The 21,436-nt window shown below is 42.7% G+C and overlaps 1 protein-coding gene across 3 annotated transcripts in view; it reads right to left on the reverse strand.

The window, feature by feature from the left end:
- LOC139265704 (centrin-1) overlaps positions 1-21,436 on the reverse strand; it is a 100,704-nt gene that overhangs the window by 72,246 nt on the left and 7,022 nt on the right. Inside the window, exons 5-7 of one of the 3 annotated variants that reach the window (XM_070882967.1) lie at positions 21,022-21,100; positions 6,577-6,637; positions 330-409 (exon numbers count right to left, since the gene is read on the reverse strand). In XM_070882967.1, the coding sequence (XP_070739068.1) occupies positions 355-409; positions 6,577-6,637; positions 21,022-21,100 (195 nt within the window). In that variant the 3' untranslated portion in view covers positions 330-354. Of the gene's footprint in view, positions 1-329; positions 410-6,576; positions 6,638-18,969; positions 20,816-21,021; positions 21,101-21,436 lie in introns of those variants that run through there. The other 2 variants (XM_070882964.1, XM_070882965.1) reach the window with 2 other exon arrangements.

Genomic DNA, 21,436 nt, shown 5'->3' on the forward strand with positions numbered 1-21,436 from the left:
GGATAAACAGCTAGAGGTCTTGGTCCATTTCGGGACCAATGACATAGGTAGAAAGAGGTCTGCAGGCAGAATTTAGGGAGCTAGGAGAAAAATTAAAGGGTAGGACTTCAAAGGTAATAACCTCCAGGTTACTAACGGTGCCAAGTGCTAATGAGTACAAGAGTAGAAGGATAGTGAGGATGAACACGTGGCTGGAGAGTTGGTGTAGGCATTGGGACCGCTTCGGGGACTTGTACAAAGCGGATGGATTGAACCTCAACAGCGCCGGGATGAATATCCTCGTGGGGAGTTTTGTTAGTACTGTGGGGAGAGTTTAAACTAGCTTAGCAGGGGGATGGGAACCCGTGAACAAATTCAAAAGGGAAGGAAGTAAAGCTGAAATTTGAAAGCAAGAATGCAGAAAGTGAATCTGTAAGACAGAGGAAACAAGGGTTAGTAAGTAGTAATCAAGGAGGTCTTCCTGTGCTAAATGATATATACTTCAATGCAAGGAGTATAGCGAATAAGGCGGATGAGCTGAGAGCACAGACACTTAGGGGTATGACATTATCGCCATTACAGAGACATGGCTAAAGGAGGGGCAGGTTTGGTGGCTCAATATTCCTGGTTACAGGATTTTTAGACAGGACAGAGAGGGGGGGGGGTTGCGGTATTGATTTTAAAAACTATTACAGCGGTGAGGAGGGTGATATGTTTGAGGGATCATCAAATGAGGCCATATGGGTCGAACTGAAAAATAAAGAGGCGATCACACTGCTGGGTGTGTATTATTGATCACCAAATAGTGGGAGGGAGATAGAAGGGCAAATATGTAGGCAAATTTCTGTGAAGTCCAAAAACCATAGGGCAGTAATAGGGATTTCAACTGTCCTAATATTGATTGGGACAAATATAGTGTGAAGCGTATATAAAATGCATTCAAGAGAGCTTTTTTAGTCAGTATGTTACAAGCCCAACAGTTCTGGATTTAGTTTTTGGGGAATGAAGCTGAGCAGGTGTCAGTGACCATAATTCAGTCAGATTCAAGGTAGTTATGGATAAGTACAAGGATAGACCAGGAATAAAAGTCTCAAATTGGAGAAAAGCTAAGTTGAGAAGTGATTTGGTCACAGTGGGCTGGAAACAGCTACTTGAAGGTAAATCAGTGTCAGAACAGTGGGAAGCATTCAAGGAGGAGATCCGGAGGGTTCAGGCCAAACATGTGCCTTTAAAGAAAAAGGGTGGGAACAACAATTCTAGAGCCCCCTGGATGTCTAGGGACTTACAGGAGAAGAAAAAGAAAAAAAGGGAAGCTTATGTCATATACTAACAGCTAAGTACTGTAGAATCTCTAGAGGAATATAGAAAGTTCAGAGGTAAAATTAAAAAGGATATTAGGAATGCTAAGAGAGAGCATGAAAAATTCTTCGCAAGTAAAATCAAGGAAAACCCAAAGATGTTCTACAAATATATTATGAGCAAGAGGATAACTAAAGAAAGGGTAGGGCTTATTAGAGACCATGAGGGTAATCTGTGTCTGGTGGTGGAAGATGTTGGTATGGTTCTTAATGAATAATTTACATCTATTTTCACAAAGGAAAGGAGCAATGCAGATACTGCTATTGAGGAAGAGTGTGAAATTCTGGATGAAATAAAGTGAGAGAGGAGATATTAAAAGGGTTTAGTGGCTTTAAAAGTGGATAAGTCCTCAGGCCCGGATGAAATGCATCCCAGGTTGTTAAGTGAAGCAAAAGAGGAAATAGCGGAGGCCTTGGGGGGGAAAAAAAAAGGGAAACTTATGTCATAGATAAATGGCTAAATACTGTAGAATCTCTGGAGGAATTTTCTAGTCCTCTTTGGATTCAGGCATGTTGCCGGAGGACTGCTAATGTGGTACCCTTGTTTAAGAAGGGAGAAAGGGATAGGCCGAGTAATTACAGGCCTGTCAGCCTAATCTCAGTGGTGGGAAAATTATTGGAAAAAATTCTGAAGAACAGGATAAATCTACATTTAGAAAGGCAAGGATTAATCAGGGACAATCAACACGGATTTGTTAAGGGAAGATCGTGTTTGACTAACCTGATTACATTTTTCGAGGAGGTAACCAGAAGGTTCGATGAGGGTAGTGTGTACGATGTAGTGTCATCATCATAGGCAGTCCCTCGGAATCGAGGAAGACTTGCTTCCACTTTAAAAATGAGTCCTTAGGTAGCTGAACAGTCCAATACGAGAACCACAGTCCCTGTCACAGGTGGGACAGATAGTCATTGAGGGAAAGGGTGGGTGGGACTAGTTTGCCGCACGCTCTATCCGCTGCATGCGCTTGGTTTCTGCGTGCTCTCGGCGATGAGACTTAAGGTGCTTGGCGCCCTCCCAGATGCACTTCCTCCACTTAGGACGGTCTTTGGCCAGGGACTCCCAGGTGTCAGTGGGGATATTGCACTTTATCAGCGAGGCTTTAAGGGTGTTCTTGTAACACTTCTAGACCAATATGTCGAGGAATTAACTAAAGAGCTGGCCATCCTAGACTGGGTGTTGTGTAATGAGAGAAGATTAATTTGCAATCTTGTTGTGTGAGGCCCATTGGGGAAGAGTGACCATAATATGGCAGAATTCTTCATTAAGATGGAGTGTGACAGTTAATTCAGAGACTAGGGTCCTGAAATTAAAGAAAGGTAACGTTGATGGTATGAGACGTGAATTGCCTAGGATAGACTGGCGAATGATATTAAAGAATTGACGGTGGATAGGCAATGGCAGACATTTGAAGTTCACATGGATGAACTTCAACAATTGTACATTCCTGTCTGGCATAAAAATAAAACGGGGAAGGTGGCTCAACCGTGGCTAACAAGGGAAATTAGGGATAGTGTTAAATCCAAGGAAGAGGAATGTAAATTGGCCAGAAAATTGAGGACTGAGAAATTTAGAATTCAGCAGAGGAGGACTAAGGGTTTAATTAGGAGGGGGAAAATAGAGTATGAGAGTAAGCTTGCAGGTAACATAAAAACTGACTGCAAAAGCTTCTATAGATACGTGAAGAGAAAAAGATTAGTGAAGACAAATGTAGATCCCTTGCAGTCAGAATCAGGTGAATTTATAATGGGGAACAAAGAAATGGCAGACCAATTGAACAAATACTTTGGTTCTGTCTTCACTAAAGAAAACACAAATAAACTTCCGGAAATACTAGGGGACCGAGGGTCTGGCGAGAAGGAGGAACTGAAGGAAATCCTTATTAGTCAGGAAATTGTGTTAGGGAAATTGATGGGATTGAAGGCCAATAAATCCCCACGGTCTGATGGTCTGCATTCCAGAATACTTAAGGAAGCCTAGAAATAGTGGATGCATTAGTGGTCATTTTCCAACATTCTATAGACTCTGGATCAGTTCCTATGGATTGGAGGGTAGCTAAAGTAACCCCACTTTTTAAAAAGGGAGGGAGAGAGAAAACAGGGAATTATAGACCGGTTAGCCTGACATCGGTAGTGGGGGAAAATGTTGGAATCAATTATTAAAGATGAAATAGCAGCACATTTGGAAAGCAATGACAGGATCAGTCTAAGTCAGCATGGATTTATGAAAGAGAAATCATGCTTGACAAATCTTCTGGAATTTTTTGAGGATGTAACTAGTAGAGTGGACAAGGGAGAACCAGTGGATGTGGTGTATTTGAACTGTCAAAAGGCTTTTGACAAGGTCCCACACAAGAGATTAGTGTGCAAAATTAAGGCGCATGGTATTGGGGGTAATGTATTAACGTGGATAGAGAACTGGTTGGCAGACAGGAAGCAACGAGTGGGAATAAACGGGTCCTTTTCAGAATGGCAGGCAGTGACTAGTGGGGTACCGCAAGGTTCAGTGCTGGGACCCCAGCTATTTACAATATACATTAATGATTTAGATGAAGGAATTGAATGTAATATCTCCAAGTTTGCAGATGACACTAAGCTGGGTGAACTGTGAGGAGGAGGATAAGAGGCTGCAGGGTGACTTGGACAGGTTAGGTGAGTAGGCAAATGCATAGCAGATGCAATATAATATAGATAAATGTGAGGTTATCCACTTTGGTCGCAAAAACAGGAAGGCAGAATATTATCTGAATGGTGACAGATTAGTAAAAGGGGAGGTGCAACGAGACCTGGGTGTCATGGTACATCAGTCATTGAAAGTTGGTGATGCAGGTACAGCAGGCGGTGAAGGCGGCAAATGGCATGTTGGCCTTCATAGAGAGAGGATTTGCGGATAGGAGCAGGGAGGTCTTACTGCAGTTGTACAGGGCCTTGGTGAGGCCACACCTTGAATGTTGTGTACAGTTTTGGTCTCCTAATCTGATGAAGGACATTCTTGCTATTGAGGGAGTGCAGCGAAGGTTCACCAGACTAATTCCCGGGATGGCAGGACTGATATGTGAAGAAAGACTGGATCGACTAAGCTTATATTCACTGGAGTTTAGAAGAATGAGAGGGGATCTCATAGAAACATAAAATTCTGACAGGATTGGACAGGTTAGATGCAGGAAGAATGTTCCCGATGTTGGGGAAGTCCAGAACCAGGGGTCACAGTCTAAGGATAAGGGGTAAGCCATTTAGGACCGAGATGAGGAGAACACTCTTCACTCAGAGAGTGGTGAACCTGTGGAATTCTCTACCACAGAAAGTTGTTCAGGCCAGTTCGTTAGATATATTCAAAAGGGAGTTAGGTGTGGCCCTTACGGCTAAAGGGATCAAGGGGTATGGAGAGAAAGCAAGAATGGGGTATTGAAATGCATGATCAGCCATGATCATATTGAATGGTGCAGGCTCGAAGGACCGAATGGCCTACTCCCGCACCTATTTTCTATGTTTCCTCTGCCCATCTTTGGCTCGTTTGCCGTGAAGGAGTTCCGAGTGGAGCGTTTGCTTTGGGAGTCTCGTGTCTGGCATGCCAACGGTGTGGCCTGCCCAGCGGAGCTGATCAAGTGTGGTCAGTGCTTCAATGCTGGGGATGTTGGCCTGGTCGAGGACACTAACGTTGGTGCATCTGTCCTCCCAGGGGATTTGCAGGACTGGACGATGTAGTGTATATGGACTTTAGCAAAGCTTTTGATAAGGTCCCACATGGCAGACTGGTCACGAAGGTAAAAGCACATGGGATCCAGAGCAAAGTGGCAAATTGGATCCAAAATTGGCTCAGAGGCAGGAAGCAAAGGGTAATGGTTGATGGATGTTTTTGTGACTGGAAGGATGTTTCCAGTGGGGTTTTGCAGGGCTCAGTGCTGGGTCCCTTGCTTTTTGTGGTATACATCAATGATCTAGATTTGACTATAGGGGGTATGATTAAGAAGTTTGCAGATGACACTAAAATTGGCTGTGTGGTTAATACTGGAGGAAAGTCATGCACTGCAGGAGGATATCAATCAACTGGTCGGGTGGGCAGAACAGTGGCAAATGGAATTTAATTCGGAGTAGTGAGGTAATGAACTTGGGGAGGGCTAATAAGGAAAGGGTATACACATTAAACGGTGGGCAGTGCAGATGAAACCCTCACCACATTTAAAAGGTGCTTGGATGGGCACTTGGGGTGCAGGGTTACAGACCTAGAGCTAGTAAGTGGGATTAGACTGGATAACCTCTTGCTGATTGTCGCAGATACGATGGTAAGTATTTCAGGGAATCTAATACGGCCAGAGTGATCTGGACTAGTTTCGATCACCTGGATGGGTCGGAGAAGAATTTTCCCAAATTTTTTCCCCAATTGGCCTGGGTTTTTATCGCCTCTCCCAGAAGATTGTATGGCTCCAGGTGGGGTGGAGTGTAAAATGTTGCGATACATGGAGTATCATAGTTGTGGTGGATGGACTGGTTGGACCGGATGCTCTTTACCTATCCACCATTGTGGATCTACCATGTCCAGAACGTCCAATACAGAAAGCAAAATAAAAATGTACAAAATAAACTTTTTTAAAAAGCCGGGGGAGGAGGGTGGGGGGGAGAGAAGTCTAATTAAATTCAATTGGCGTAGTGTTAAAACAAAAACAACTTAAATGAACAAAAGAATTTAAGGACCGTCAAACCTGCTTTCAAATCTTCCCCGACAACAGCAATAGGTTTATATATAACCTTCAGGGCTGCTGATCGAGGGCAATGTGGCTCTTTGTTGGTCGGTGTGGACAAACTTTTTATAAATCCTTTTTTAAAAAAAAGTTACAAACTACGAATGCTGACAGTTTGCCGTCATTAACTACCGCAAAATCCAGGCCTATGTTATCTCATATTCTCATGTCTCAAATTTTCTCCTAGATCAGTGCAAGAAGGAAGTTTTCTTTCCAAGTATATTGAATTTGTGAAAGAGGAATGTTTTGGAGGAATGGTGGCCGAATTTACTTGATGATTCTGGTGGACTTTTCTAAAGTAAGCTGGGACCTGGACCCCCATCTGAACTAGGCTTTTCTATAAAGGGTAGAGCCTCTGGCACCCCTGACACGCAAGCAACCAATGTGGAAGGGTGAGGCGGGGGCGCAAAGTTACTATGCTGGGAGTTCCCAATTCCCTAAATCCACATGGGACCTGGCCTATAACTGGAGGCTGGTACGCCAGTGAGATTGAGTTTACTAACCTCCAGAAATGCACAGGTGGGTCCCACTGGGAGGTGTCCAGGTCAGGGTACAATCTAGAGCCTGGAATAGGAAGGAAAATATTTTTAATGAAATATATTACTAATGGAGGTGGGGGAGGGAGGAGAGAATGGGTCCAGATGGCTATTAGGATGACAATCTGTGGATTTTTAGGTCCATAATGTTTTATGTAAAGTACTCCATCAATGTTCATTTAAAAGATTGTATATTCCGTGACTTTAAAAAAACCTCTATAGTATGCACAGTATTCTTTAGACCAAGTGCTGCATACACCACCAATCTGAAACAGACAATAATAGCACTTATATTTGTAAAAGACCTTTCACATAACAAAACATCCCATGGGGGAGGGAACGATGGTCAGCAAGTAGAAAGTAGGACAGAGGTGCGGGAGGTGTCTGAGGACAGTCGGGTAAATTTCAAGGAGGCTTTTGAAGGTGGTGAAATGTAACAAAAGAATACAGCAGCACACAGTTCAAAAGATCAAAACCACAAGACATTCAGCTAATGTTGCAAGATCACAGGTAGGGAATTTTGAATCACAAGTCTTTCAAATTAATTGCACAAATTGATAAGTCTGGTACACTTCCATCTCAGTTATTTTTGTTTTTATTACAATTATTCTTCACCGTGTACAGTATTCAAGATAGTATGATAGCAAATGAGCATTGCAATGTGGCTTGGCTTGCAGATGACCCCTAAAAACTGATTCTGCAGAAAGCTGCTAATATTGAGAGGTTACTGCTGTGCTCGTTTGCTGAGTTTCCAGATTTTGAAAACTTTGTTCCAGTTCAGCCTTAGCAAGTTAGCAAGTAGATGCCTTTCTCAGTCTGGGCTATTTTCCATAAAGTCTTAATCTCTACAGGCTAACCGGGTAAGTGTTGCATTTGTTGCCACCACAGTGGGATATACTGATGGGCAGCAGTTAGGATGAAGCCCAGGACATGGGGAAAAATATAAGGCAACCCATGAAGCAATGCACTATTATGCTGAGTGATCTTTCTGACCATGCAGCACTTTTTGCTAATAGGATTGGATCTTGCAAGAGTGTTCCCTGGAAAGTAATGACAGGATATAGAAAATTATGCAGTATTGAGGTGTTTTTCACACTACATCAGACTGTGCAGACTAATAAAAAATATTGAGTGTTATGTCCTTTTCACATTATCAAGATTGAAGTTGTTTATAGAGTTGAAGAATAATCCAGCGAACCAGAGTTCAAATCCCAGTATGGCAATTTGAGAATTTGAGTTCGGTTTAAAAAAAAATTTAGAAATAAAAAACTGGCATCAGTAAAAGCTAGCACAAAGTTGTCAGATTGCCATAAAACCCCAACTTGTTCAATAATATCCTTTAGGGAAATTCCCTCCTTATCTGGTCTGTCTTGTGCAATTTCATTCTCATACTTTTAACTGCCTTCTAAAGTGGCATAGCAAGCCGTCAGTTGTATCAAAACCACGACAAAGAATCAAGGCGGTGGCCTACCACCACCTCCTTCTCAGGGAACTAGGGATGAGCAATAAATGCCAGCGATGCTCACATCCAGAGAATGATTTTTTTTAGTATAGTAATCATTAGGAGCAGGGGACATTCATAATTAGATGTTACAGCACCAGAGTTCAAAATGTGGAGGTTACTGGGCAAGAAAACAAACATTGTAACTGATGTCATGGTACCACTCATTTATACACTTTCATAATCATCTATTACTGAGATCACGCTATTAAATCTTCATCTTTCTCTGAACAGACTAAATAAGATTTTACTAATATACCCAAGGGACATGGACTACACTCCCAATTTCTTGCAAGTAGATTCAAAAATAGAACTGAACACTAGTTGGGACAACAAACTTATTGCAGGAGCTGACAGAAATGAATTAAGCATGGTGCCGACCTTTATAGGTAATGAGAACAGAAGGCGTTTACCAGCAACAATATAACTGATAACATGGCTTTTTGATTTTGCTAGGCTGAACTTGTGTTTCCCAAGAAGCAGAAGAGGGCCAGACTACTATGATGTCAGAAGAATGTAGAATAAATAAGAATTTAGAATTTACATGGACACCAAGAAGCATTCTTCGAGGTAAACAGGATCATAAAATGATACAGCACAGAAGGATGCCATTTGGCCCATCGTGCCTGTGCCACTTTGAAAGCTATCCATTTAGTTCCACACCACTGCCCTTTCCCCATAACTCTGCATTTTTTTTCCAGGATCTCAGAGGAGCTGTAAAAGTCATTAAAATTGGACTAACGTGTATCCTCAATTTAACTTAACATGTTCAATCAATTTCATTTCAGTAAAATAGGCAGACACAATCTGTAAATTGGCATCTGCCTTTTTAGCCAGGGAGCTGTTCTCTCGGGGTTTCATCGGTCAATTAATGATGTGCTGGTCAAAAATGACACACCAGAGATAACCAGCAATTAAGCCAAATGGTTATAAAAATAATTTATATCATGAAAAATACTCCATTGTGTGGGGATTAAGCAGCCCACTGGGTGCATGTGAATTCGCCAACCTCCTTTATCTCATAATAAAACAAGAACAGTGGAACTTTTCTGGTCCAACAGTGGTATCGGGTAATGGATTCCACCCCTGAAAACACAACAAGGACAATAGGCTAGGGCTACGAGACATGTGCTGGGAATTTCCTCAGGTTCTCCCGATTGGTCACTGTAACTTAGGCAGATGATCAGGGGAAACCTCGTTCGCACTACGATAAAGGGGTTTCTGCCAAAGCCAATTAGGAAGACCAAAGAGGAAATTCCTGGCAATAGTCCTTTGCTCGATGTCCTTCTCCTTTTGGGAAACACAGCAACAAAACCTTTCCCAGAATGACAGATGATGGGGAACTCAGAATACCAAAATGTAACTTGCCACCCATAGTCTATATTTTACAGGTATCGGTTCATCTGAACTGCACTCCTCATTTGCATCATCCACAAATTGAATTACCATGGTTTTGGCTTATCTAACATTTATTTTGGTTATTTAGATTATTGGAATAAATCAGTTGTCTAAGATTTTTTTTTATCCATCTTTAGCTGTATGATTAATTGGGATCTATTGTGGAATTCTCTATGATCAAAATATATCTGCAGAGAAAATGCAGCAAGTATATAATACTCTTAGCCAAAGGGAACCCATGTTTCCTCTGGAGTTGCATTAAAATAAAGTGTGAGTGGGGGGTGTATCAAAGCTAGCTTGGAGCCTGTTATACAAGTTTAATGCCTCTGGCTACAGAACACACAAAGGCCTTTTGTAACTGCAATAAAAACACTAGAGAAGTACTACCAACATTGCCTCTACAAGATCCTGCAAATCCATTGGCAGGATAGGTGCACCAACATCCATGTTCTCGCTCAGCCCAACATCCCCAGCATTGAAGTATTGATTATGCTCTATCAGCTCTGCTGGACGGGCCAGATCGTCCACATGCCTGACACGAGACTCCCAAAACAAGCGCTCTACTCGGTGCTCTGCCATGGCAAGCGAGTCCCAGGTGGTCAGAGGAAACGCTTCAATGACAGCCACAAAGCCTCCTTGGAAAAAGTGCAACATTCCCAGCGACACCTGGGAGTCCCTGGCCCAAGACCGCCCAAAGTGGAGGAAAAGCATTCAGGAAGATGCTGAACACCAAGTCTCTTCACCGAGAGCAAGCTGAAATCAAGTGTCAACAGCAGAAAGAGTGCGCGGCAACCCAGGCACCCCAACCTCCCGTTCTTCCAATGACAGAGACTGTAGGTCCCACATTGGATTCTTCAGTCACCTGAGGACTCTCATCTTTCGTGTGGAAGCAAGTTATCCTCGACTTCGAGGGACTACCTAAGAAGGCTAGTTTGGAGCCTATTATACAAGTTTAATGCCTCTGGCTATAGAACACACAAAGGCCTTTTGCAACTGCAGTATTTGTCTTTTTATTAGATTAAACATGCAGGGTAAAAATATTTATTAAAGTTGAATAAAAATGAAAAAATAATTATACCAGACATTATTACACACTGTTTTTGTAACAATATTTTAGAAAGCCTGTAATTTTAACATTTTTTGCAACAAAATATTGTAAGAAGAGAATGAAAGCTAGACTCTCTATCCTTAACTTACAGAATTACAATTAATTGGATTTTACAAAATACATAATGACATATCTAATAAAAAGTATACACCCAACTTTCATTGTCCAATTTAGGATGAATAAGTGCATTAGTCTTTGCAGGATGCAATGCAGATAATTCTACCTGTGACACACATCTTCTCTCTTGGCCATCCATCATGCTGTAGTATAAGATTTTCTATCAAAGGTGTGCAGTCTTCATTATTTGAATGTAGTTCAGCCTCCAGTAGAATTTCCATCATCCAATGAAAGAAATATACTTTGGGCACTGATCCTTTAAGAAATTTGTGTCATTTCACAATCATTTTGTTTGAGTGGTGTATATAAGTTCTCTGTTTAGACTGCACGTTTGCCTTATCTGGTCAAAGAATCAATCAAAAAACCAAGTTGGTACATGAAATCTAAATGTGCACACAAAGCACCTGGAAGGGAACCAGATAAGAGAACCAAGAAACCAACAGAGAAAGGTAGCACTGTTTGTGGAGGCTGATGAATAATCAAAGATGGAGAAAGACTAAATCAACACTATATCATTTAGTATTCTCCTTCAGGCATTCAACCTCTACACACAAAGAGTTGCATTGAAAAACTGTGTGTGGTGTGGGGGTCATATATCAAGGCTAGCTTGAAGCAAAGCAGTTCCAAAGTGCTTTTCATCAATAGTGCTGAGTAAATTGCCCTCAGTATTTTTACTTCTCTATAAAAAGCTGAAGTTCTGTGATCATTAACAAACTGGTACTTCATTCGATGGGTGAGATGAAAGGTTACATTTTGCCACTGATTTTCCGATATAAATTCAATTCATATGATTTTTGGTAAGAACAATGGGTGTGATCTTATGACTGCCCCTGTGAATACCAAATAAGACAAGGTAGGCATGCTAACAAGGCATGGCATTCATTATAACCTATGAACTGAAATGAGGGTTGGGGAGTAATGCTCTTTAAAAAGTAAGAAAAATAATCTTGTGAGAAACCACAGGTTCAAACAATTCGACCTCTATTTACTCAGAATAAGATTCAAATCATAGGTAGAATTTAATTGGCAAATGAGTTTGACTGCCTTTCATGAAGCTCAACATAAGTCAGATGTTCCCAACTAAAATTTCTCAAAGGCAGATGGTAAGCCAAGAATCTACTTGGAAAGTTGATGGCTTAGGTGAGAGATTCTCATTAATAGCATCAAGATAGACTAGTTGGGATGATATACCTTATTAGACTAGTTAGGATGACACACCTTATGGGACTCCTACATTAATTGAGATTCCTACATTACATTGTATAACAGTTGTAACACTTCAAAAGTACTTCATTGGATGTAAAGCACTTTGTGGCAGCCTGAGGTCATGAAAGGTGCTACATAAATGCAAGTTCTTGGCACCAACATTCAAAATTGTTTACACATACCATTACAAACCCTCAAGTTTCAAGCCTTATATATAATGCTGGAAAGTATTCAGTTGAATTAAAGATACGTTGCTTAAGCTTGGCATTTGAATTGGAGTCTTATTTAACTTACCGTGTGTTAATGCAACTTGACCAAATGGGATTTGCAGAGATCAATCAATTTCCCAAGTAAAAAGGTCACAGAAATGAGTTTGAGAGGGCAAGAGGTTATCAGGATTACTGTGGTTTCCATCATTTAAATATTGTCATTGATGCTGCCCACATTAGCTGGAAAGCCCTTTGTAATCCAAGTAAATGCTTCGGATAAAACTGCACTTTTGGCCCCGATATCAATACATCATGTAACGGGGTTTCACGCCTTCAGTACGTGTCAGTGGGCATGACGCATTCCCAGTACCTACTTAAAGGCCCAGTGCAGCACTGAAATGGAGCCAGAAGTTTAGAGGTATCTTGATAGAGGAAAAGAAGAATGGCAAATTGGGATGGTCAAACCCAGCCACCACCCCAAATCAGTAGCAGCAGTGTGTCTATGAGGTCATAAATACAGTGCCGTAACCATTTCAATGAACCTGATTAGATCAGGAAAGGTCAGCAGACAGCAATATTTACTCAGATCCTGCAATGCAACACCTCCGACTCTCTAGTCAATCCTACTCTATTAACAGCACTTTTGTCTGCACCAATTGGACTGATTTGATGCACCTCCTCTCGTATAATAATAATAATAACTTCACGGTGGGGCGGACAATAATCAAGGGAATAATGGAGGCATGTGAAAAAGGAACGGCAGTAATTTGGTCAAATCAAATCGAACGGGGTAGCCTTGAGGAGGAATTCATAGAATGCATCCGGGATTGTTTCTTAGAACAGTATGTTACAGAACCTACAAGGGAGCAAACTATCTTAGATCTGGTCCTGTGTAATGAGACAGGAATAATAAACGATCTCCTAGTAAAAGATCCTCTCGGAATGAGTGATCTCAGCATGGTTAAATTTGTAATACAGATTGAGGGTGAGGAAGTAGTGTCTCAAACGAGCGTAAACAAAGGGGACTACAGTGGGATGAGGGCAGAGTTGGCTAAAGTAGACTAGGAACACAGACTAAACGGTGGCACAATTGAGGAACAGTGGAGGACTTTTAAGGAGCTCTTTCATAGTGCTCAACAAAAATATATTCCAGTAAAAAAGAAGGGCGTTAAGAGAAGGGATAACCAGCCGTGGATAACCAAGGAAATAAAGGAGAGTATCAAATTAAAAACTAATGCGTATAAGGTGGCCAAGGTTAGTGGGAAACTAGAAGATTGGGAACATTTTAAACGACAGCAAAGAATGACTAAGAAAGCAATAAAGGAAAGAAAGATAGATTACGAAAGTAAACTTGCGCAAAACATAAAAACAGATAGTAAAAACTTTTACCGATATATAAAACGGAAAAGAGTGACTAAAGTAAATGTTGGTCCCTTAGAAGATGAGAAGGGGGATTTAATAATGGGAAATGTGGAAATGGCTAAGACCTTAAACAATTATTTTGCTTCGGTCTTCACAGTGGAAGACACAAAAACCATGTCAAAAATTGCTGGTCACGGGAATGTGGGGAGGACCTTAAGACAATCACTATCACTAGGGGGGTAGTGCTGGACAGGCTAATGGATCTCAAGGTAGACAAGTCCCCTGGTCCTGATGAAATGCATCCCAGGGTATTAAAAGAGATGGCGGAAGTTATAGCAGATGCATTCGTTATAATCTACCAAAATTCTCTGGACTTTGGGGAGGTACCAGCGGATTGGAAAGCAGCTAATGTAACGCCTCGGTTTAAAAAAAGGGGGCAGACAAAAGGCAGTTAAGTATAGGCCGGTTAGTTTAACATTTGTAGTGGGGAAAATGCTTGAAGCTATCATTAAGAAATAGCGGGACATCTAGATAGGAATAGTGCAATCAAGCAAACGCAACATGGATTCATGAAGGGGAAATCATGTTTAACTAATTTACTGGAATTCTTTGAGGATATAACGAGCCTGGTGGATAGAGGTGTACCGATGGATGTGGTGTATTCAGATTTCCAAAAGGTATTCGATAAGGTGCCACACAAAAGGTTACTGCAGAAGATAAAGGTACACAGAGTCAGAGGAAATGTGTTAGCATGGATAGAGAATTAGCTGGCTAACAGAATGCAGAGAGTTGGGATAAATGGGTCATTTTCGGATTGGAAATCGGTGGTTAGTGGTGTGCCACAGGGATCGGTGCTGGGACCACAACTGTTTACAATATACATAGATGACCTGGAAGAGGGGACAGAGTGTAGTGTAACAAAATTTGCAGATGACACAAAGATTAGTGAGAAAGCAGGTTGTGTAGAGGACACAGAGAGGCTGCAAAGAGATTTAGATAGGTTAAGCGAATGGGCTAAGGTTTGGCAGATGGAATACAATGTCGGAAAATGTGAGGTCACCCACCTTGGAGAAAAAAAAAGTAAAAGGGTATATTATTTGAATGGGGAGAAATTACAACATGCTGCAGTGCAGAGGAACCTGGGGGTCCTTGTGCATGAATCCCAAAAAGTTAGTTTGCAGGTGCAGCAGGTAATCAGGAAGGCGAATGGAATGTTGGCCTTCATTGCGAGAGGGATGGAGTACAAAAGCAGGGAGGTCCTGCTGCAACTGTACAGGGTATTGGTGAGGCCGCATCTGGAGTACTGCGTGCAGTTTTGGTCACCTTACTTAAGGAAGGATATACTAGCTTTGGAGGCGGTACAGAGACGATTCACTAGGCTGATTCCGGAGATGAGGGGGTTACCTTATGACGATAGATTGAGTAGACTGGGTCTTTACTCGTTGGAGTTCAGAAGGATGAGGGGTGATCTTATAGAAACATTTAAAATAATGAAAGGGATAGACAAGATAGAGGCAGAGAGGTTGTTTCCACTGGTCGGGGAGACTAGAACTAGGGGGCACAGCCTCAAAATACGGGGGAGCGAATTTAAAACCGAGTTGAGAAGGAATTTCTTCTCCCAGTGAGTTGTGAATCTGTGGAATTCTCTGCCCAGGGAAGCAGTTGAGACTAGCTCATTGAATGTATTCAAATCATAGATAGATAGATTTTTAACCAATAAGGGAATTAAGGGTTATGGGGAGTGGGCGGGTAAGTGGAGCTGAGTCCACGGCCAGATCAGCCATGATCTTGTTGAGTGGCGGAGCAGGCTCGAGGGGCTAGATGGCCTACTCCTGTTCCAAATTCTTATGTTCTTATGTATGACCTCATTCATCTCCACCCACTCATTACACATCCTGAAACAGCACCATGACCGCTTCAAAGGCATACCATTCCCACTCCTGATGTCTGATTTTCACCTTCGTACGCACTGCATCTATCGGACTTACATATTCCTGAGAGCCACTCATAGGTCTGATGTACACCCCTTGCAGGGAAAGAGACTGCAAAATTCCAGTGAGAGGGCCAGGACCGGTGGAGGGCCACTGGAGCTGATTGAGTAACCCCGGCGGAAGAGAAGGCATTTGAGATCAACAGCAACTTGAGCATCAGAGATGATGAGATTGGTGGACCAGGGTAACTGCTTTAATCTTGAAGACCCACATCGCCAACAAAGCAACTTTACCCTCAGTGGACTTCAACATCTCCGATCAAGAATTGTGCAGATCAACATTTTCAAAGTACTATTACTAAATCACTTTATTCTCCCCTCCAGGGCCATTACACGAAGACCACATAAGAATACGCATAAGAGTATGAAAATATTTCATAAGAATATGAAAACTCCTCAGAGGAATTGATGCCGTACTGACATAGACCTGTTAGGCCAAATGGCCTGTCTCTGTGTTGTAAATTCTATGTAATTCTGAGGATGCACCATTACACGATACATGCGTTGCAGGTACCAGTGCAGATCCCAGCACATCGGTTCGGCCTGTTTGGTAGATGTATAGGACCTGGCATAAGTGAGCAGGAGCAGGCAGGGATAGCTGAGGAGAGTACATTCCCTCCAAGCTCTGCTCAACAGGACAAAGATGTAGAACCCAGAGGACCAACAATGAAAACAAGAATGCTTGAGGCAGCAATTGTGTGAGGTATTGGCAGTCCTGCCAGGCACGCTGTCTACAATGGCAGAGAGGATGGAGAAGGCTAATTCCACCGTACGTAGAGTAATGTCAAAGGGTTTCTCCACTCTGCAATGTACCACCTCCATGAAAACTAGGTAGACGCTCACATGAGTAACCACTACCAGCCATTGTGGCCAGCTAAAGACTCATACGGTTGCTGTGTAGAGTCTGGGCGTGAGTGTCTGTTCCTGAATCAACAAGTTGGTGGTCAGATTAGATCGGGGGTTCCCAGGTGTCACTGATCTTCACTCTGCTCTCCCGCAGACAGGTAGGACTGATGGCACACTGCTCCAAGGGAGGGAGGATGGCGGAATGGATGAAGCAAGTGCAGAAGTTGCTCAGGACATCTGCACGTCTCATCCATTTTCACCCCCCTAACCAATACCAGACATTGTGCTTCAAGTCCAGCTGGACCAGATTGCCCCTGCATCAGTGCAGGAGAAAGAGTCAGTGGCAGGGCCCCAACAGGCTCCAGCACCTAGAATCATTGGCTGCATGCAGCCCAAGGAGACCAAGAAAGTACATAGTAACCTGCCACCAAACCTGCTGAAGCCACTGGGGTAGCACCATATAGAAGTGACAGAGATAGAAAGAGAAAGACTAAATCGATCAGAGGGATAGCACATGGGCATGTTTTTTTAGTATTTCACTTTTGGAGCACATTGAAACGATTGTCACTCAAACCATTCCCATTGTGCAGTATGATTAAATGGCAACTTCATTGTCTGATTTTCATTTCATAGATGTGGAAGGTGGAGATATGTCTTGAAGGTCACAACCTGGAGGATGTGAAAACAGTGGATTAAGGGTTCCAGAACTGCTTGTGCAAGGGGATCTGGTTTCATGAGTGTGGTCAAGATGACACATGTCTAACTGAATTATGAGCTAGAAGAGTATCGCTTGCATCACAAGCAGCAAGATGCTGACTGTACGTTGGGCTTCCTGGCTTCCTCACCGCTCCTGTTGTTGAGTGGTGGCGTTCATGAGATGTCTCATGAGCCAGGCTCGAAGGGAATATCCCTTGTCCCTAAGCAACCATCCTTTGAGATTGATCTTAGCAAAACATGGTGGGGACAGTCGGCTACCTGAATATAAATACATCACAACAGCTCCCTGGGATTCGTGCGCACACCTTCATGAATCTTTTCATGTGGTTGAAGACAACCTGAACATTGATAGAGTGGAAACCCTTGCGGTTCACAAATGCTCCTGGCTTGTCTGGGAATGCTCAGATAGCCACATGTGCAGTCTTTGGCGCCCTGTAATTGAGAAGCCATCCAGAGATGCAAACCCCAATGCTCGCTGAGTCTGGCTGGTGTCATCGCCTGCAAAATTGATACATCTACTTAGCCTGACAAATAATCCATCGGTCACCTGCCTGATGCTTTTGTGCCCGATTGACTGCGACACCTTCACCATGTCTCCTGTCGCTGCCTGAAAGGATCCAGGTGCGTAGAAATTGAGGCAGTGGCGATTTTCACTACCATTGGCTTGGCAAGGTCGCCAGTTCCACCAGGCATAACGTTTTCCTCGAGAAGAATGCAGAGGTCGGCGACCACCTACCGTGGCATTCATGGCCTCAAAAATCTGCTCCTCATAGAGAGTCCAACAAAGCTGGGCCTCTGTCTGAACACCCTGTTAGGTGGGTAGAGCTTGCTGCCTGCATGGCCCCTCTGTTGCGGTCTGCTCTACTGCCCACCTGCAGCTCCCTCTTCAGCACGACCTTGCTTTGGTGCTCCTCCTCTTCAGTCCAAGGCAGTACAGCTGTAGCAGCACCCATCATCAACTTCTCTTTTTCCAAGTATCAAAATCACAATCGCAAATAATCAATTCTCACAAAATCATAGCCAACAATGAACTGAGGAAGCACTTGTGAGTGCAGCAGCTTATTTAAGCACATTTGTAAATGAGACTAATCTCGCCACCATTGCTCTGGCGACTTTGTCGGCCCACACGAACCCCATGCTAATTGCATCATAGGACCCTGGTTTAAATATGTTGATGAGGCTCCCACCTCTCCATAGTAAGAGACTCCTCGACCCAGACAATCACCACAGTTAATATCGCGGGAGCCGGGAATGCAGGGGTTGGAGGTGGGTTGCTAGTTTTCAAAATTTTAACCTCTCGTCCAACCCTATCCCACCCATTGGTGGGGGGGGGGGGGTTGAAATCGAGGCCTACATGTTTATTTCTGAACAAAAGAACCATGTGTGCTCGAGAAGAATCCATTCTCAATCATATATATTGTTCCAAGTCTATTAGTACATATTCCAGTTATTAAACCCCCTCAGCTTCATTCTCTGTATAGGACAGAGCTTTTCCTTCCTGGTAATTTTGTGTAGTTTGTACATGGACAATCACTGAGTATACAAGAGCACAAGAGGGGCAAAAAAAGTCATTTGGAACACAAAGCCCTCCGCTTCTGTAAAGATAATCATGTAAAGCTCCAGAGTATCTACCCGTTAACACATTTTCAATATTGAAATCAGGGCAGTTAGTTTCCACAAAAGACACTTCCTTGGTCATAGAAGCTTGCATGTCCCATCGAGTATCTGGTTGGGAATGGGATTGAAACCTGGAGAGCCAAGTATGGATAGAGATAATTAAATACTCTCGGAAACATTTTGTAAAAATTCATTCACGGGATGTGGGCATCGCTGGCAAGGCCAGGATTTATTGCACCTTGAGAAGATGGAGGTGAGCCACTTTCTTGAATCGCTGCAGTTTGTGAGGTGAAGGTGCTCCCAAATCCCATGAACAAATAAAAAAAACCTTCCACATTGCTGTTAGGGAGGGAGTTCCAGGATTTTGACCAAACAACGATGAAGGAACGATGATATATTTCCAAGTCAGGATAGTGTGTGACTTGGAGGGGAAATAGGAGGTGATGGTACTCCCAGGCGCCTGCTACCCTTGTCCTTCTAGGTGGTGGGTTTGGGAGATGCTGTCAAAGAAGCCGTGGCGGGTTGCTGCAGTGCATCTTGTATATGGTACACACCGCTGTCATGGTGCGCCAGGGGTGGAGGGAGTGAAGGTTTAAGCTGGCAGATGGGGTGCCAATCAAGTGGACTGCTTTATCCGGGATAGTGTCGAGCTTCTTTGAATGTTGGAGCTCCAGGCAAGTGGAGAGCATTCCATTGCAACCCTAATTTATGCCTTGTAGCTGGTGGAAAGGCTTTGGGGAGTCAAGTGGTGAGATACTCGCTGCAGAATACCCAGCCTCTGACCTGACAGTATTTATGTGGCTGGTCCAGTTAAGTTTCTGGTCAATGGTGACCCCCAGAATGTTGATGGTGGGGAATTCGGCAATGGTATGCTGGTAAATGTCATGGGGATGTGGCTAGACGCTCTCTTGTTGGAGATGGTCATTGCCTAGCACATGTGTGGAATGAATGTTGTATGCGGGCAAGGACTGCTTAATTATCTGAGGAGTTACGAATGGAACTGATTGCTGTGCAATCATCAGCAAACATTTCCACTTCTAACCTTAGGATGGAGGGAAGCAGCTGAAGATGGTTGGGCCTAGGACAGTGCCCTGAGGAACTCCTGCAGCGATGGACTGGTGTTGAGATCATTGGCCTCCAATAACCACAACAATCTTTCTTTGTGCTAGGTATGACTACAGCCAGTGGAGCGGTTTTTCCCGATTCCCACTGACTTCAATTTTACTAGGGCTCCTTGATGCCACAAGGAGCCCTAGTAAATGCTGCCTTGATGTCAAGGGCAGTCACTCTCACTTCACCTCCAGAATTCAGCTCTTTTGACCATGTTTGGATCAAGACTGTAATAAGGTCTGAAGCCAATTGGTCCTGGCGGAACTCAAACCGAGCATTGGTGAATAAGTGTCGCTTGATAGTACTGTTGGCGACATGATAACCAATTCAGTTTATCCAGTTCTTCTTTAAACTTGGAATTCCTGGGATTTCCATCTATAAAATATGGGTTAAAAAGAATGAGGTGCCTTGCTAATTTGCTCAGGGTTAGTTTAAAGAACTCACTGTTGGGCCCCTATATTTACAGTGAGGCGGGGAGGAGGTTCCTTAGTCGACCCAAACCCACCCATTCGTGGGGGTTAAAATTACCCCTTTATTCTCATCACTTGCTTAGCCATTTTCAATTGTATTACAGGCAACTTGCCTGTCTATCAACTCTGTCAGTAAGAATCTTCAGTAATCTCTAAATAGATTTAATCCAACTTGATCTGTAAATTGCATTCCCTAATAAGTCCCTGTGCAGCCTCCACTGACTAAGTGCTCTTATGCCTTTATTCCAACTTCCTGCTCTCAGTTTCTTTAAATATGAAGAGTATAAATGAATCTCAGCGCTAGAAATCTAAACCAGCTCCATGAAAAGTTAAAAGTATACTAAACATACTCCCAAGTTTGAACAAAACCAATAGGTTTCTTCAGATGGTAGATGAAGTCTTGGAGAAGTGAAAGCTGTTTCACAAAAAGGCAATGAATGGTATTAAGGCGTCATGTTTACAATAGCCCCAAATAAAAGTGTAATACACCTTTTTAATATCACTTTTACATCCCAGTTCTGTAAATATAATCTTCAATACCGGCATTTCTCTCACCTATGAGAAAGAAAAACACAATTTACTTAAGTAACCTATCTCCTTCTCTTGTATGCCGTGAAAGCCATTAAGTATTCTCTTCCATACATACACAAATCATCAGGTTACGGTTGCCTTTATCCACTGTCCAGCTGTTCAATAAGCGTGCATTAGAGCAAAAGAGTGAAACAAAAGTGACATGCGTGAAACAGTACATTAGTACAAACTTGTCTTTTTCATGATTCGAAGGAACTCTTGTTCGTTCACTTCCCCATCTCCATCTCGATCTGCTTCATCGATCATTTCCTGTGTACGGACAGGGAAACAGATATTCAAAAATAATGCCAAAGAAATAGGTTTTGTTGCAATTTTTACGATTGTTGTATGCATTAGATTATAAGTGATGCCATCTGGTGTTAGAATAGAAATGAAAGGAGGAGTTGAAAAACTAAAATCAAATCAATTTCATTTACCTTTCTCTGATCCATAACAATCTTTACTGTGGAGTTAGAGCAACATAACAAAAGTGTTACGGCCCCCAAAGAGTCCCTGGAATGCTTAACTGCAGTATAAGTTCTCTTGCTGCAAAATATAGTGGCTTAGAGTGAGCAAGTGACAGTACGCAGCATATGATCGTTTATT

This window comes from Pristiophorus japonicus, chromosome 6 (assembly GCF_044704955.1).
Source record: "Pristiophorus japonicus isolate sPriJap1 chromosome 6, sPriJap1.hap1, whole genome shotgun sequence".
NCBI classification, from domain to species: Eukaryota; Metazoa; Chordata; class Chondrichthyes; family Pristiophoridae; genus Pristiophorus; species Pristiophorus japonicus.